Source organism: Garra rufa, chromosome 12 (assembly GCF_049309525.1).
Source record: "Garra rufa chromosome 12, GarRuf1.0, whole genome shotgun sequence".
Classification (NCBI taxonomy): Eukaryota; Metazoa; Chordata; class Actinopteri; order Cypriniformes; family Cyprinidae; genus Garra; species Garra rufa.
The window spans coordinates 8221890-8241066 of record NC_133372.1 but is presented as its reverse complement, the minus strand read 5'-3'; the positions used below and the strand labels follow the sequence as shown (position 1 = coordinate 8241066).

At 36.5% G+C, this 19177-nt stretch overlaps 1 protein-coding gene across 1 annotated transcript; it reads left to right on the top strand.

The window, feature by feature from the left end:
• The first annotated feature begins 678 nt into the window (after positions 1-678).
• ihhb (Indian hedgehog signaling molecule b) lies at positions 679-15740 on the top strand. Its single transcript, XM_073852255.1, has 3 exons — positions 679-978; positions 11821-12082; positions 15049-15740. The coding sequence occupies exons 1-3, from the start codon at positions 679-681 to the stop codon at positions 15738-15740; spliced, it is 1254 nt and encodes a 417-aa protein (XP_073708356.1).
• Positions 15741-19177: the final 3437 nt, after the last annotated feature.

Genomic DNA, 19177 nt, shown 5'->3' with positions numbered 1-19177 from the left:
GGACTGGACTCATCAGGGTCCGAGAGTCCAGACCTGTAATGCGCCTCCTGTTTGTCTCGCGTCTTGGCAGCCGCCGGTTGCGGTACAGGGGGAGCGCGGCAAGGCTGATAAAGCGCGTCTGCCCGGAGGGGTGGAGAGGAGGGCAGAGACAGACAGACAGAGGGCAGGACTGGCAGGGTGCGGCTGCTTCAGTAGCATCTGAGCTCGGGTCACTTCCATTTCCATCTCAACTGAGAGCCGCGCGCCACAGCGCAGTAGTCAAACAGCCGAGCCGGGAGCCAGAAACCGCTGCGGGGACGCGCACTCTGACCGCGGCTCTGCGCAACCAGGACCCGCCTGCAGGCGACTCTAAACGCGCGTGCCAAGATAAACGGAACTTCTCTATTTATTCCCCCTGTCTCCGCTTGGACTGAGAGAAAGCGAGTTTTACAGACCTGAGAGGAGGACCGACGAGCTGGCACCAGCCTCACCGCCTGAGGAACCCTACGCCTGCCGGGGTGTCTTTCCGTGCGTAAAAGGATGGTGAGCGCCAGGTGTCCTAATAGACTGGTCCTCCTCCCCCTCCGGTGATCTTGTGCGGGGACTGAAGCTGAGATTGGGGGGAGGAGGGTCGCATTACCATCATCTTCACCATCGTTGACACTCCATCTTCTGGAGTGCCCGCTGGCACCGGTTGGCATGAGACTCTCCACAGCGGCGGCGCTCCTCACCGGCTTCATCTTGGCTTTCTCGCCGGCGTACGACAGCTGTGGACCGGGCAGAGGTTACGGCAAGAGACGGACTCCAAGGAAACTCACGCCTCTCGCCTATAAGCAGTTCAGTCCGAACGTTGCCGAAAAAACGCTGGGAGCCAGTGGGAGATATGAGGGGAAGATAACCCGCAACTCCGAGCGCTTTAAAGAGCTCACGCCCAACTACAACCCAGACATCATCTTCAAGGATGAGGAGAACACAGGTGCGGACCGCATGATGACACAGGTGAGGCAGACACACGCGGAAATGTTTCAACAGAGCAATTCGGTCGGCTAATTGTTCATTTATTACTTATTAGTTCAGGCTTATATCCTAAAGGACTTCGACTTGCATTTAACTCTCAGAGAGAAAACAGAGGCACCCATATGTGACCCTGGACCACAAAATCAGTCATGAGGGTTAATGTTTTTGAAATTGAGATTTATCATCTTTCCATTGATGTATGGTCGTTAGGATAGGAAAATATTTGGTTGAGATACAACTACTTGAAAATATGGAATCGGATGGTGCAAAAATAATCTAAATATTGAGAAAAGCGCCTTTAAAGTTGTCCAAATGAAGTTCTTAGTAATGCATATCACTAATCAAAAATTAAGTTTTCATATATGTATGGTAGAAAATTTACAAAATGTTTTCATGGAACATGATCTTTACCTAATATCCCTATAATTGTTGGCATAACAGAGAAAAATCTATCATTTTGACCCATACAATGTATTTTTGGCTATTGCTACAAATGAAGAGTTCAGATGCAAAAGCCTGTAAGTACGTCTGATGTTTTACTTTAAAATCAGCATTTCTTTCTGGCTATGTATGTTTCTATGTAAGTACTGGTGCTTCTGATTGGGTTAAGGCTGGGAATTAGCATATTTGAAGAACATATACTATGTGTAGAGAGCATTCACTCAGTATCGTTATATCATTTTTGACCAAGATGCCTGAGGCTTTTGCATTGGAACTCTTCAAATGTACCCATGCTACTTACGACTGGTTTTGTGGTCCAGGGTCAAGATACATCTTTGTTCAATATATATATCCCTAAATACTATTTAATAATACTTTAAGAGGACATATTAGTGTCTAAGTGTACATATTAGTATTACAGTCTCAGTGAGAGTTGTGATTCTATTTTGGTATTGATGGTTCCATGAAAAACCTTAAACATCCATGGAACCTTTCAAATGCAGAAAAGGTTCTTTATAGTGGAAAATAGTCAAATTTAAGAGCTGTTCGCTGTAAGGTTCTTTGGGGAACCAAAAATGGTTCTTCTATGGCATCACTGTAAAAACCCTTTTATTTTTAAGAGTGTACCTTTTTGAAAGTGTGGTTAGCTAAACTAAACTAACTAAAACTTCTTTACTCACCCTATGTCATTCCTAACGTGTGTGGCTTTCCTTCTTCTGTGGAACATAAAAAGATATTTTGAGAAATGCCTGTGTTTTTGTCCATTCAATGGAAGTCAGTAGTAAACAAAACTGTTTGGTTGCAGCCTTTTTCAAAATCTTCATTTGTGTTTAGCAGAAGAAAGAAAGGCATACAAGACTACACCACTCTATGCTTCATGCAGTAGAGTACTATTACTACTCCTAATATTCAATTTGGTCCCGCGTTACATTAGGTGGCCTTAACTACTATGTACTTACATTTAAATTAATCATTTGGTACAATGTACTTATTGTGTACATACATATTTTTACATTGTACTTATCTTTTTTTTAAAAACCTATATGTAATTACATTTGTTGATGACCACTGTTGACCCATCCCTTACACCCTAACCCACCCTTAAATCTACCCAAACCACCAAACCTGTCCCTAACCTTACCCATATTCCACCTTAATAGAAGCAAAAGTGTTTTGCAATGCAATATGACCACATTAAGTACATTGTACTTATTTTTTGATGTAAGTACATAATAGTTAAGGCCAACATAAAGTGTGACCTTCAATTTTATTGTAAAGTTGCCTTTTTCAAGATGAAGTGCATTAGTACAGGGTACTGTCACTTAGGCTAATAGGTGTAGTGAGCATCAGTAAAAAGGCTTCCTTGAGATTGTTTAGAATATATGTGACCCTAGACCACAAAACCAGTCACAAGGGTCAATTTTTTTGAAATTGAGATTTATACATCATTTGTAATCTGAATAAGTAAGCTTTCCATTGATGTATGGTTTGTTAGGATAGGATCACATTTAAAGCTGTCCAAAGCAATGCATATAACTAATCAAAAATAGGTTTTGATGTATTTATGGTAGGAAATATACAAAATATATTTACTTAATATCCTAATGATTTTTGGCATAAAAGAAAAAGCAGTAATTTTGACCCATACAATGGGGACATCAATAAATGTTAGGGATTTGGTTTGGAAAGTTCTCGAGATAGTTATGAAAATATGGTCAAGAAATTATGCAAGTTTAGTTGAGACCTTTCATTGCTTATAACAGAGATAGACCACCTGGAATAACATGTGGTTTAGTGTCAGTAGTATGTTACGTTCGTGGCTCAATCACCGTGGGGTTCGAACCTACAACCCTTAAGTTACCATTTGTGTAGTCACCTATCAATGTGGACCCTTTGTTCAAGTCACTGTCTCAGTTGAAAAATATTTGTGGACGCTGATGTATGTACAGAGACCTCAGTTTTTTTCACAAAAAAAGCAAAAATCCTTGAGTTCATTCAAGGTTTCAGGTCTTTCAGTCTTCATAACAGAGAATATGGGGCCAGGTTTCGTCAAATTAAAGACACAGTAGCCGTCAGGTTATTTTATAACCGCATATTTGAACTTTCTCCCACGGGGCTCTTGCTCAATTTATGTGAATGAATGAACGCAAAAGGGGTGACTGTCAATAAAGTGGAGGGGAAGGGAAACCTGAAACGTTTAATTAAAACAGTGCTGTCGCTGTTTTAAGCGCGATTGGAAAAGAAAACATTAAAACGGCCCTTGTAGATTGAGCATGACCTGTGACTGTTTTAATGTTTACCCGTATGCTTAAACACGACCGCTCGTGATTAACGGCGTACACCCCCTTTGCGAACCGTCAGATATTTTTTACGACGTTGATGTGGTACCGAGCGGAATTTATTTGACTCCGATCTCCCCCTCACCTAAAAGTATTTATATCAGCTCTTTCCCCTCTGAATGCCCACATGTTAATATCCAGGAGAGCCACGTGGGAACTGAGGAGGGGCTCGTAGATCTCACCCCGTCTTTACCTGTCACCTCTCCGGCGAGCGCCGCGCTCGTTTACCTGACCTTCGCGCGATTTATGAGGGCCAAACTGCGGCGACTGCTGGAGACAACCTCTGGTCTGTTTTTCCTTTTTATTCTGTGTTTTTTTTTTGTTTGTTTTTGTGGCATACGTGTGTAAAAATAGTCGGCTTTGCATGCATTTAAGCCTTAATTACACACATATTTTTCTCCACCTTATTTTTGATTCAGCGGCGAGCGGCCCCGGCGCTCTCATACAGGCGCGAGTGTTCAGGGCCCCGCGCCGTCGGTGCGCGCCGGGTGAATGTTTGTGTAGCCCGCGGTTAGTGTGAAGGCTCTCCTCCTGAAAACCCGTCGATCTCCGCTTTGAAAGCAAAACTAACAGAGTTCACGGGCTGATTTATGAAGTCCAGTTCACTTTTGCAACCACAACGAAAAAAGCTGAAATCCACACCGCTATGTGAATAGGCATCTATTACGGCTCGCCGAGTCGCTATTCTTATCGTCCAATCCGGAGACGTGCTTGGAAAAAATGTCTTTATAAATATCTATATTTGTATTCTTATAACTAAAAGCACATCTTTTTCCATTCAGATTGGCATTTCTGAAATCATGCCAAATGCACATATTTCTAGTTAACCATAAACTACTGTTTCCTTCTGCAGGTCACTGTAAACCGGTTCTGCAGTCTTAGAGTTTATCGATCTTGGTCTTTTTAAGATTCACTGGAACACTTCAAAGTCCATTTTTGAGGGTTTTGTTTTTCAGAATTGAAAATTCACTCATTCTGTTGTTCCAAACCTGTGTGATTTTCAAAGTTTGTACTGCTTTATTCTATATAATGGAGTCATTCACTAAAAATCTTGACCTTTGCCATACAATTCAAATCTCATTTGCTTGCATATTCAAACTTATCCTAATCCGTTATTAGATGTGCGAGAACCACCATTTGGCATCTTATGTCAAACCCAGTGTGCTTTTCTCTTCTCCTGCATTGATGACACATATTTGTTGACCAACTTAGAAGTTAGTGAAGTTAGCACGACAAAAAGCCATGTTCATTGGTATTTGGATTATTGCAGAATATTTGTGCTCTGAGACCAACACAAGTTTAATTCTTAACATTTTGTTCATCAAGGTAACCTTCACAAAAAACACAACTTTAAAGGATAAAAATTTCCTGATGATTTCTCACCCCCATGTCATCGAAGATGTTTATGTCTTTCTTTCTTTATTCAAAAAGAAATTAAGGTTTTTGAGAAAACAAGCCAGGATTTTTTTCTCCATATAGTGGACTTCAATGTTGGCCAGCAGGTTGAAGGTCCAAATTGGATATTCTGTGCAGCTTCAAAGGGCTCTACACAATCCAAGCCGAGGAATAAGGGTCTTGCCTAGCAAAACAATCAGTCATTATTATGAAACAATAAACACTGTGTACTTTTTAGCCACAAATGCTCATCTTGCACCAGCTTGACCTTACATAATGACTTTGGAAAGGTCACGCTTGACGTAGGCAGAAGTACTGACCCAGTGTTTACAAAGCAAATGTGCAAAGAAAGTCAAAGCCCTTTACAAAAAAAGGTAAATCAACGATGTTGGACGATTTTGAAGTTGGAGGAGAAAATGAGATGGAGATTTGTGCTCTATGCTGCATTTTTGAACCAAAGTACAATGGTGAAAAAAACTAAGCACGCATGACCTTTCCGATTTGATTATGTAATGCATGACGACGCACATCACAGAGCTAGTGCAAGATGAGCATTTTTGGTTAAAAAGTATATAAATACTATTTTTTAAAGAAAAATGTTTTGCTATATAAGACTCTTATTCCTCAGCTGGAATTGTGTAGAGCCTGCATTGAAACTGCAGTTTGGAACTTCAACCCATTGGGTCCCATTGAAGTCCACTATATGGCGACCCACCTTTAATGTTTTCCTCAAAAAAAACTTAATTTCTTTGTGAGTGAAGAAAAGAAGACATGAACTACTTGGATGACATGGGAGTGGGTAAATTGTCAGGAAATTTTTCTGGAAGTGAACTAATGTTTTAATGAATTTTGAAATCTAAAGCTTCCAACACCTCTATTTATCTTTATTTAAAATCTACAAGTTGGGAAGCATGAGTTATAAATGTTAGCATGAGTATGAACACAATAAGGCTGTAAAAATGGACTAGTGAGTAAATGATTGTTCATGTGCTGCATGATGACATTTAATATCCCCAAAATCCTTTGTAGTCCCATTTAGCCACTTAATAGCGTCCACCTTTTTCAAAACATGAAAAGCTTAAAAAAATCACAGGGGGTATTTCTGGATTTTATGTCGTAGATAAAAAAAGGTGAAAATACCTTGAGCTTGTACTAAACGCAAACCTTATTCCAGGTGTTAACCAAAAACCCATTTAAAAAAAAACCTTGACTTTGGGATGATGGAACCAGAAAGTAGTTTCAAGGTTTAAGGATCCCTGCAGTGAATAACGACTTACATTTTGATCTTCACACAAAGTTATTGTGTTGTATTGACTTTAGAAACTTGAAATATAGTGCATGAATCATATGGACCACATCTTTTTTTTTTTTTTTTTTTTAGCTTGTCATGCCCTGGTATCAGCTACTCTTGCATCTTTATTTATTATTTGAGAAAGAGCAGTGTGAACGTTCTTCTAGACATCACCTTTTGGGTTCCATTGAGGAAAGCAAGTCAAGGGTTTGCATATATGGGCCATTCTAAATTAAGTAGTCAAATCTTAGATGTTTACTAAGATCTTTCTATTATCTAATAAAACCCACAATAATATTTACAATATCAGTTATAATATATGCTTAATAACTGTAAAATCACAATTTATTGGGTACTTTCAATTGGGAGGTGGCTGTTAATGATATTTAATCATTATACATAATATTTTTAACTTATTTTTTTTTCTTCGTAAATTATGGAACATAAAATGTCCTGCATTTTTATGTCACTACTGAAACAGTGTATATTTTAGACTATTGACTGAGACTGATTATAACTACACCTCTACATTTATGATCAGGAAACATTTATGTGTCACTCTCTGTCATAACTACAATGTGTGAGTAGTTAGGCCCCATAATTTTGAGGTCAATACGATGTGTCAAAAGTCTGACAAATCTGTGTGTAACTTTAAAGAATGTCATTACCAAACACCATTTTTCTATAATTAAACACTTTTTTGGGAGTTATTCCACTACATTTAGTTTTTATTTGTGTACAACTGTTCAGAACTGTGCTCGCTCACCATGTGCTGATTAGTGTCTTTAAACTAGGTTCAAAAGTATCTAACATGGTCACTACTGAAACAAGTTTCGGTGGTGACATTTTTTTTTTTTTTTTTTTTTTGGGTGTTATCCCATACAATTGTCACCACCGAAACTTCACCAAATGTTTTAGTAGTGACTGTTTCGGTAGTGACATTTTTTTGGGGGTGTTATCCCATGCAATTGTCAATGCTGATACAGTCACGACCAAAACATCTGGTAAAGTTTCGAGTGACATTTTTGGATTTTTTTGGGGTGTTATCCCATAAAATTGTCACTGCCGAAACAGTCACGAACGAAACATTTAGTGAAGTTTCAGAAGTGACATTTTTTTTTTTTGGAGGGGGGGGGGGGTTATCCCATAATATTGTCACTGCCGAAACATCTGGTAATTTCTAAGTAGTGACATTTTTTTTTATGTCATCCCATAAAATTGTCACTACCAAAACAGTCACGAACAAAACATTTAGTGAAGTTTCAGTAGTGACATTTTTCTTTTCTTTTTTGGGGTGTCATCCCATAAAATTGTCACAACCGAAACAGTCACAACAGAAACATTTTGTTAAGTTTTGGTAGTGATATTTTTCATTTTTTTTGGGTGTTATCCTATAAAATTGTCACTACTAAAACATCTGGTGAAGTCTTGGTAGTGACGTTTTTTTTTTTTTTTTGGTGTCATCCCATAAAATTGTCAATACTGAAACAGTCACGACCGAAACATCTGGTAAAGTTTCAGTAGTGATATTTTTCCTTTATTTTTTGGGGGGGTGTTATCCCATAAAATTGTCAATACCGAAAGAGTCATGTCAGAAACATATTGTGAAGTTTCAGTAGTGCTATTTTTCTTTTATTTTTTGGGTGTTATCCCATAAAATTGTAACTACCGAAACAGTCGAGTCAGAAACATTTTGTAAAGTTGCGTTAGTGACATTTTTCTTTTTTTTGGGGGGGGGGGGGGGGGTGTTATCCTATAAAATTGTCACTACCGAAAGAGTCATGACCAAAACATTTGGTAAAGTTTCGGTAGTGACAATTTTCTTTTTTTTTTTTTTTGGTGTTATACCATAAAATTGTCAATGCTGATACAGTCACGACCGAAACATCTGGTAAAGTTTCTAGTGACATTTTTGGATTTTTTTTGGTGTTATCCCATAATATTGTCACTGGCGAAACATCTGGTGAAGTCTCAGTAGTGACATTTTTCTTTTATTTTTTGGGTGTTATCCCATAATATTGTCACTATCGAAACAGTCGAGTCAGAAACATTTTGTAAAGTTACGTTAGTGACATTTTTCTTTTTTTTGGGGGGGGGGGTGTTATCCCATAAAATTGTCAATACCGAAAGAGTCATGTCAGAAACATATTGTGAAGTTTCAGTAGTGCTATTTTTCTTTTATTTTTTGGGTGTTATCCCATAAAATTGTAACTACCGAAACAGTCGAGTCAGAAACATTTTGTAAAGTTGCGTTAGTGACATTTTTCTTTTTTGGGGGGGGGGGGGGGGGTGTTATCCTATAAAATTGTCACTACCGAAAGAGTCATGACCAAAACATTTGGTAAAGTTTCGGTAGTGACAATTTTCTTTTTTTTTTTGGTGTTATACCATAAAATTGTCAATGCTGATACAGTCACGACCGAAACATCTGGTAAAGTTTCTAGTGACATTTTTGGATTTTTTTGGGTGTTATCCCATAATATTGTCACCTCCGAAACATCTGGTCATTTCTTAGTAGGGACATTTTTTTTTTTTTTTTTTTTTTTTTTTTAGTGTCATCCCATAAAATTGTCACTACCAAAACAGTCACGAACAAAACATGTAGTGAAGTTTCAGTAGTTACATTTTTTTTTTTGATTTTTTGGGTGTTATCCTATAAAATTGTCACTACTAAAACATCTGGTGAAGTCTAGGTAGTGAAATTTTTTGTTTGTTTGTTTGTTTGTTTTTTGGTGTCATCCCATAAAATTGTCACTACTGAAACAGTCAGGACTGAAACATCTGGTAAAGTTTCAGTAGGGGCATTTTGTGTGTTTTTTTTAGGGTTTTATCCCATAAAATTGTCACTACCAAAACATTTTAAAAGAAAAATTGGATTCAACATACAACAATCTAATAAATCACACTTGAAATATTGTTAAAATTGTAATTGTTATCGATTTACCTATGGAAACTTTTTATTAAAATAAAAAAATATATTTACAAGGAAGATGCAAGCAAAATCTTAATAGGTCAATATAACCCCTCTTGTTAAATTGTATCTTACTGTGTTTGGGTAATGACAAATACAATATAAGAATTAACTGTACAATTAGTAGAAATGTGTACCTTGGATATTATGCAATTTCCAAACATACAAAATTTGTGGAAAAATACTTTCCAACTCTGACTTTGAACCAATTCTGTAGAATGGCCCATATACAGGTTTGCATACAAGTAGACATATTTGAGTGTGGGAGAGTGCATTATCATTGTTGACACTTTGACTGCAGTCTAAGCATTTTCTGTACATGTTTTGGTTTCAGTGACCCTCAGAGACTCAACAGAGCGACTAAACACAAAGGCACTGTATTTTCAAATCTCCTTTCCTCTCTCATCCCAGCCTTTGCACTGCGATGGTCTAATGTTATCCATACAGAATGAGCACAGCTCTCAGAGATACAGTACATCCTAATAGCTCAGACATCAAATCACTGAGCTTGGACTCAAACAGACAGTCCGCAGAGCTTCATAGGCTAGCTATTGAGTGGAAAGGTGGGTCTCCAGTTCTGCGAACAGAAATAGATGGTTTGATGGCACAACTATGTAGTGAGGACTTAGGATGGCGACATCAAAGAATCTCTGCCGTCACTCAGTAAGCAATTTGTGACCACTTAGTTGGTGGTTATCCAGTGACCTTGCATGTCTCGTGGCCTCTGGTTGAGACAGGGATTTATCAGCCCATGGGCTGAGTGTGTTTGTGCTAACCACAAATGCGTCAGTTCTACAAATGGCTGTCAGGATTATATTTGCCATTGCTCACCGCGTTTCTCACCTAGCAACTGCTTGCCACAGGCTTTTTGACATGGCCATACTAAAATCCATATTTCTTAGAGCAAATTCGCTAAGTCGAGACAATGGCCTTGTGTTCTTTCTCACTCAGGCACGCAAAACCTCCTTCTGTTTGTTTAATTGGTAACTTATGTATCAGAGTTCAGCATTCAGTTGAGTTAAATACTGTCACACTGGGCATTTACGCTACATAAACCACCAGAAGTACATTTCATTGTGAGACATTGTGACTGATCTACATATGAACTTGTTTTGCACTCGTGACATTAACTTGCAGTTTTCCCAATCATGGTTACTGTAATGTTTTACATTATGTATTAGCTTATTAGTTCACATTTAATGCATGTAAATGATTAGCCTGAAAATGCAACAGCTCATAAATCACACTAATACTCAGGTCTTTTTCTTTAGTTCTTTAGTTATTTTAATACTTTAAGTAATGAGTTAAGTATAAAAAATTAAAGTCAAAAGTTTACATACAGCTTGCAGAATCTGCAAAATGTTAATTATTTAACCAAAATAAAGAGGGATCATACAAAATGCATGTTATTTTTTTATTTAGTATTAACCTGAAAAAGATATTTCACATGAAAGATGTTTACATACAGTCTACAAGAGAAAATAATAGATTAATTTATAAAAAATACCCCGTTCAAAAGTTTACATAGTCTTGATTCTTAATACTGTTGTTACCTGAATGATCCACAGCTTTGTTTTTTTGTTTAGTGACAGTTGTTTATGAGTCCCTTCTTTGTTCTGAACAGTTAAACTGCCCGCTATTTTTTGGGAAAATCCACAAATTCTTTGGTTTTCAGCATTTTTTGTGTATTTGAACTCTTTCCAACAATGACTGTATGATTTTGAGATTTATGATATTGAGGACAACCGAGGGACTCATACACAACTATTACAAGAGGTTAAAATGCTCACTGATGCTTCAGAAGGAAACACGATGCATTAAGAGCTGGGGGGTGAAAACTTTTTGAAATTTAAGATCAGGGAAATTTTACTTATTTTGTCCTCTGGGAAAATGCAGGTATCTTCTGTCTTTCGAAGGGCAGAACTAAATGAAAAGAAAAGATATTTATGCAAAATAAGAAAAAAGTACACACATTCTTTCTGTTCAAAAGTTTTCACCCCTGGCTCTTAATGCATTGTTTCCTTCTGAATCATCAGTGAGATCAAAAATGACTTTGAAACAGTTTTTACTAAAATAATGCTCATATATTTCAAAAATAAATTTTGCAAGTAACACTGAATTATATGTAAAATTTGGTAAAGTAGAAATCCTGAAATGCACAAAAAAAAATTTTTACTCAGAAATTACTGGTAAATTTCATAAATAATTACAAAGACTCCACAATTAATGCATTGAATTAAACATAAAATTTTAAAACAGAAAGACTGAAAAAGATTTTTTTACTGTTTTATTTACAGTTTTGAAAAATAATTTTGTACATTTTAGTGTTTTCTTAATATAGAAAAATATAGTCCAATAATCTGTTGTTTTCATGTTATTATTTGCAGCGTTGTAAGGATAAGCTGAACTCTCTGGCCATCTCCGTGATGAACCTGTGGCCTGGTGTTCGTTTGCGTGTGACGGAGGGCTGGGATGAAGACGGCCATCACTCTGAAGAGTCTCTGCATTATGAGGGCAGGGCGGTTGACATCACTACCTCGGACCGCGACCGGAACAAGTACGCCATGCTGGCCCGTCTGGCGGTGGAGGCCGGCTTCGACTGGGTCTACTATGAATCCAAAGGCCACATACACTGCAGTGTCAAATCAGGTGAGAGCAGCTTGTGGTTTGCGCTGAGGTTATGCAGGGTCAAGCGAGAAACAGACGTGACTTTACAAATGAAAGGTGGGAAAGGAAAAGAAAACAAAGACGGTGGGATATTAGCATGTTCATTTTGAATCAGCTTGAAACGTGATTTGCATTTCATTTTACACTACCAGTCAAAAGTTTTTAAATTTTAAGTTTTTTGTTAAAGAAGTCTCTTCTGCCTCACCAAGCCTGCATTTATTTGGTCCAAAGTACAGCAAAATCTGTAAAACTTTTAAATATTTTTACTATTTAAAATAACTGTTTTCTATTGGAATATATTTTAAAATGCAATTTATTCCTGTGATCAAAGCAAAATTTTCTGCATCATTACTTCAGTCTTCAGTGTCACATGATCCTTTAGAAATCATTCTAATATACTATATTGTTTATAAAATATGTATTATTATTATTAATATTTTTAGCAATATATATATGTGTGTATATATATATATTATACTGAATCCAAGCTTTTGAATGCTTTAAATTGATCAAAAGTGATGATAAAAACATTTATAATATTACAAACAATTTCTGTTTCAGATAAATGCTGTTCTTCTGAACTTTCATCAAAGAAACCTGAAAAAAAAAAATCGACTTAGCTGTTTTCAACATAATAATAATAATAATAATAATAAATGTTTTTTTTTTTAGCAATAAATCAGCATATTAGAATGATTTCTGAAGGATCATGTGACTGATCCTAAAAATTCAGTTTTGAAATCACAGGAATAAATTACATTATAAAATATATTCAAATAGAAAACAGTTATTTTAAATAGTAAACATATTTCAAAATGTTACAGTTTTTGCTGTTCTTTATTTTCAACAATTTTAATAAAAAAATGCTTCTTGAGGACAAAATCAGCATATTATAATTATTTCTGAAGGATCATGTGACACTGTAGACTAGAATTATAAATTACATAAATTACATTAAAAATAAATATTTAAATTAGATATTTTTGATCAAAGAAATGCAGCATTTGCAAGCATTAAATACTTTCAAAACAGGAAGTGAATGCCAGAGCTACTAAAAAATTACTTTGATGATTTAAATCGATTTTTAAATCGATGATGATTATAATAATAATGTTTTAGTTTTTTAAATAGGATAAATAGTATAGTTTGATTTCATGTTACCTTTTTTTTTTTCTTTTATTTTTGTGTATTTATTTATTTATTTTAAATCTAACCATAACTAACAAAGCTTCTCACAGCCATGTAATGTGAGAAGATGAGGACAAAAGATTAGTAGGACTATTAGAGCATGTCTATGGATACTGAAGGAATCAAATTAGATTCCTGTTTCTACACACACTTTGGATAATGAGCTTTCTAATGCAGAGAGCCATGTTTGATTCATCTTGGGGTATCGGATGTAATTCCTTCGCTTCATATGATTCGATTAAAACAGCGCAATCTTGCAGCACTGGGCCGTCTGATGAATGCACACTTCCTTTTTCACCATTTCTAACATTTACCTTTCTTACTTTTCCAGCTATGCTTTACCTTCATCCTTAATTCCATGCAAGTCAACACAGGCTTCATGTAGCTTTAGCATTTTTTTTTTAAATGTCCAGGAAGCACTTTTTAATTTAGTATTTCTATATATTATGGTTATATTTTCTATTATGTAATTTTGCTGTGAGGTAACAATACGTGACCCTGGACCACAAAACCAGTTGTAAGTAGCACGGGTATATTTGTAGCAACAGCCAAAAATACATTGTATGGGATTGATTGATTTTTCTTTTATGCCAAAACATCATTAGGATATTAGGTACAGATCATGTTCCATTTAGATATTTTGTACATTTCCTACTGTATATCAAAACTAAATTTCTGATTAGTAATAGGCATTGCTAAGAACTTCATTTGGACAACTTTAAAGGCGATTTTCTCAATATTTAGATTTTTTTGCACCCTCAGATTCCAGATTTTCAAATAGTTGTATTTCAGTCAAATATTGTCCTATCCTAACAAACATACACCAATACAAAGCGTATTTATTTAACTTTTAGATGATCTATAAATCTCAATTAAAAAAAAAAAAATACCTTTATAACTGGCTTTGTGGTCCAGGATCACATATAACAACAAGGTAAGACTTTCTTACAACGTAATGTAGTACGCATTAGTTCTGTGCACACACAACTCTCAGAAAACGTCACATATTTTGGCAGAATTGGAACATTTATCATTCAGTTACTTCCACTAATGCATGCTCATTTATTAAATATTATGACCAATAATTAAGTACCTATGTTTAAATGCATTCTGCAGATTTTCCTTCAAAAACACCACAGAAATGGAAAAACAAAATCTGGAGATTGCGTAGTTGTTTTTTGGCCCACCTCTCATAGAGATGTAATTTACCATTTTGTCTCTTACGTATATTGAATTTCATCATAAAATCTCTAATACTCATTATTTATTTCTCTGTTTTTCCCACTATTTTCTTTCTCTTCATTCCTTTTTCTCCTGTCCTTCCTGTCCAGATCGTTATGCAAGTCAGCTGTCCCTGACATGATCATAAGGAAAACAGATTTTTTTTTTTAAATCTAGTTTATATTGTATATTATTATGTATATATTGTAATCTGTACAAAAATGTAGAGTCTAAAGTTTAAAGGCAGAAAGATTGCTGGCAGGGCCAGTCAAGTCAGAATCAGTCCACTAGGAGGTGCTCCTACACCAACATCCCAATGAAGAACAAGTAAAAGTCCCGCTTAAAGGACGCCACACTGAGGGAAAAACACCATAGGACCAATCAATAAACAAGAGGTTAAAGGCCAAAGGTATATCAACTAGCCTGAAGATTAGAAACAGGCTTGGGCAATGAATCCATTCTTTATTTCCTTAATAAAACATTCCTATTCCTTTCTTTCCCATTCCTCTTTTCCATTCCTTCCTCATACTTCTCTTCAGAGCACTCAGTAGCAGCAAAGACGGGAGGCTGTTTTCCTGGAGGGGCTTTGGTGGCAATGAAGGACGGCGTGCAAAAACCAATCCGAGATTTACAAACAGGAGACCTTGTTCTGGCCTCAACAGAAAGTGACGGGACAGGCAACCTCGTCTACAGCGAAGTCCTCACCTTCCTGGACCGTAGCCCCATTACCCAGAAGCACTTTTACATGATCAGCACCGAGGATGGGGCTATCGTTTCCTTAACGGCAGCTCATTTACTTTTTGTCTGGGTTGGAAACTGCTCCAGCGGGGGCCAGCCAAAGCCTGGATCTGGATCTCTCCAGACAATATTTGCCAGTGATACCCAGCCAGGGCAGTGTTTGTTGATAGTCGATGAAGGGGAACTCAGGAAGAGTGTTTCACGGATCACTCGAGTGGAGGTGCGGGAGGACCAGGGGGCTTACGCCCCGCTTACTTCCCATGGGACTTTGGTGGTGAATGGTGTGATGACCTCATGCTACGCTGCGGTGAATGAACAACGGCTAGCTCACTGGGCATTTGCACCTCTACGCCTGTTGTACAGCTGGAACGGACCGGATCGGATCATTAAAAACGGCTTACACTGGTACTCTCAGGTCCTACTCAGTGTGGGAACACTACTGCTAGACTCAGAACTCTTCCACCCTTGGGCCTTAGAAGATCATGAAAGATGATGGATTGAAAACTAACTCTGAGACGAGTGAGTGGTGGGAAGACAAACAGATGGAAATGACTGAACGCTCAGGGTTTATGACTTAAAGGATTAGTTCACTTCCAGAATAAAAATGTCCTGGTAATTTACTCGCCCCCATGTCATCCAAGATGTTCATGCCTTTCTTTCTTCAGTCGAAGATATGGCTTATGAGCCATATGAGTGTCCATATACACTCTTAAAAATAAAGGTGCTTCACGATGCCATAGAAGAACCTTTTTTGTCTAAATGGCTCCATAAAGGATCTTTAAAATCTGAAGAACCTTTCTGTTTCACAAAAGGTTCTTTTTGGCGAAAGAAGGTTCTTCAGATTTTAAAAAGGTAAGAAAGAGATGGTTCTTTGTGGAACCAAAAATGGTTCTTCTATGGCATCACTGTGAAGAACCTTTCAAAGCACCTTTATTTTTAAGAGTGTAGAGGACTTCAATGGTGGATAAGTGGGTTGAAGGTTCAAATTGCAGTTTCAGTGCAGCTTCAAATGGCTCTACACGATCCCAGCCGAGGAATAAGGGTCTTATCTAGCAAAATGATTGAATATTTTCTTAAAACAATAAAAATGTATATACATCTTATCCACAAATGCTCAACCAGCACCAGCCAGACCTTGCGTAATGATTTTGGAAAGCCCTTTACAAAAAACATGGCAGGATTTTTCTCCATATAATGAATTTGAAGGTCCAAATTGCAGTTTCAGTGCAGCTTAAAATGGCTCTACATGATCCCAGCTGAGGAATAAGGGTCTTATCTAGCTAAATGATTGGTCGTTTTCTTAAAACAATACAAATTAGTATACTTTTTAACTACAAATGATCATCTTGCACCAGACTGACCTTACGTAATGATGATGGAAAAGTCACGCGTGATGTAGGCAGAAGTACCAACCCAGTGTTTACAAAGCAAGTGTGCAAAGAAAGTCAAAGCCCTTTACGAAAAATAATATTTCGTGATTTTTCTCCATATAGTGGACTTCAGTGGTGGCCAATGGGTTAAAGGTCCAATTTGTAGTTTCAATGCAGCTTCAAAGGGCTCTACATGATCCCAGCAGAGGAAAAGGGTCTTATCTAGCAAAACGATTGGTCATTTTCTAAAAAAATATATAATGTTATATACATTTTAACCACAAATGCTTGTCTTGCAGTAGCTCTGCAATACGTTTGTGTCTTCACACAATGCTTAATCACGTTGGAAAAGTAATGTGTGGTTAGTTCTTCGTCTGTGTACTTCGGTTCAAAATGTAGGAGTTGGCAAAAAATTGTCCAACATCATTGTTTTACCTTATTTTGTAAAGGGTGTTGGCTTTCTTTGTACGTTCACATGTACATGATTACGTAATGTGTGAGGCTGAGCTAGTGCAAGATGAGTATTTGTGGTCAAAGTATATACATTTTGTTTTTTTTAAGAAAATGGCTGATCGTTTCGCTAGATAAGACTCATATTCCTCGTCTGGAATCGTGTAGAGCTCTTTGAAGCTGCACTGAAACTGCAATTTTGGCCTTCAACCTGTTGGCCACCATAGAAGTCCACTATATGGAGAAAAATCCTGAAATGTTTTCCCTAAAAAAAATTAATTTCTTTTCGACTGAAGAAAGAAAGACAGACATGAACATCTTTGATGACATAGGAGTGAGTACATTATCAGGAAATTTTTATTCTGAAAGTGAACTAATCTTTCAAGGGGATAATGCTAAAGTTAGGCGAAATGCGTACCAAAAGCAGACTTTTTAATGACTAAAGCTAAAGTGTGTGACTTCTGTGCAACAAGCAGAATTGCAAAAATAATATTCAATGGCCATTGATGCAAATAGTCTGACTTCAAACTCATGCCATGGACTCTTTTTCACATTTCCAGGGTTCCCAAAAACCAAAGCTTCTATGAAGTGCTGAAAGATTTTTTATTTTTTTTTTTGTAGGCCAATACAAGTAATGAGCAAGCCCGTATGACAAATTAAGATGTTTTTGATAAAACCAGATACCTTTCTGACCCTGCATAGACAGTTCAGGGCACACCACAAAACCAGTTTTAAGTAGCACGGGTATATTTGTAGCAATAGCCAAAAATACATTGTATGGGTGAAAATTATCAATTTTCTTTTATGCCAAAAATCATTTGGATATTATTTAAAGATCATGTTCCATGAAGATATTTTGTAATTTCCTACCAGAAATATATCAAAACTTAATTTTTGATTAGTAATATGCGTTGCTAAGAACTTTATTTAGACAAATTTAAAGGTGATTTTCTCAATATTTAAATTTTTTTGCACCCTCAGATTCCAGATTTTCAAATAGTTGTATCTCAAATATTGTCCAATCCTAACAAACCATACATCAACGGAAAGCTTATTTGTCCAGCTTTCAGATAATGTTTCAAAAATTATTTATTTATTTATTTATTTTTTAAATTTACCCTTATGGCTGGTTTTGAGGTTCGTCTTCGACATATATTTACGAGTACCACATGCTAATTTTCTTCAACAATCCAAAAAATCCTATTGGATTTTGTTGAGAAAACCAGGTGATACAAACTTCAGGGTTGACTTACAAAAATACGTCATTTTTGCAGCACTCTATATGCTTATGTTGCTAATATCTGTGGAAAAGAATCATCACAGTCTGTAAAAGAAAAGGTCCTTTGGTTGCTGTCTCAGATGCATCAAGATGTCAGTGTTTACACTTTTCGGGAGAGTTATCATACTTATAGCCATCTCTGTCTCATAAGCCAGAATAAAAAAAGTATTTCACATTGAAAAAAAATTCCACACATCAACTTTAACTGCAAGAACAGATTACAAACGGACCTCTTGTCCTGCTTCTTACAGAAAATGTGAGAGACCAAACATTGTCTGTGCCTTATATTTGTTCGTTATTCCCGTAATCCAGTCTCTTTCCTCATTAGATTGTCATTAGTCTTAAAACAGTCTGTTTTTTATACAACTATTTTTTACAAGTGCTTTGTAATATCATTAAGGTAATATAAGGTATTCAAGTAAAGTATTTAAAATCTATTTTTGAAATTAAACTTTATACAAATTATTTATTTTACCTCATATTTGCTCATAGTTCTTTAATTCATTGATTTGTCGTTGATTCTGTTACATGTTTTGTCTTTGTCAATGCCAAATTTGATCCCAATTTGTCCAAGACAATATTGCAAAGCCCTCCTGTCTAAGCTGATTTTTTTTTTTTTTTATACCTCTTGTACTTTTGTTGTAATAAAAACTGATTTAGATCCACAGGTCTATTTAATTGTTCCCTACTGGCTGAAAATGGTCAGTACAGTGTGCAAGAGACGTCAGATGGGTTTAATGTAACAGGAATCCCACCGAACATGTGATATGACCCCAATGAATAGATAAACTCTCCTCTTACTAATGAGACCATGCAAACAAGGCATTTCGA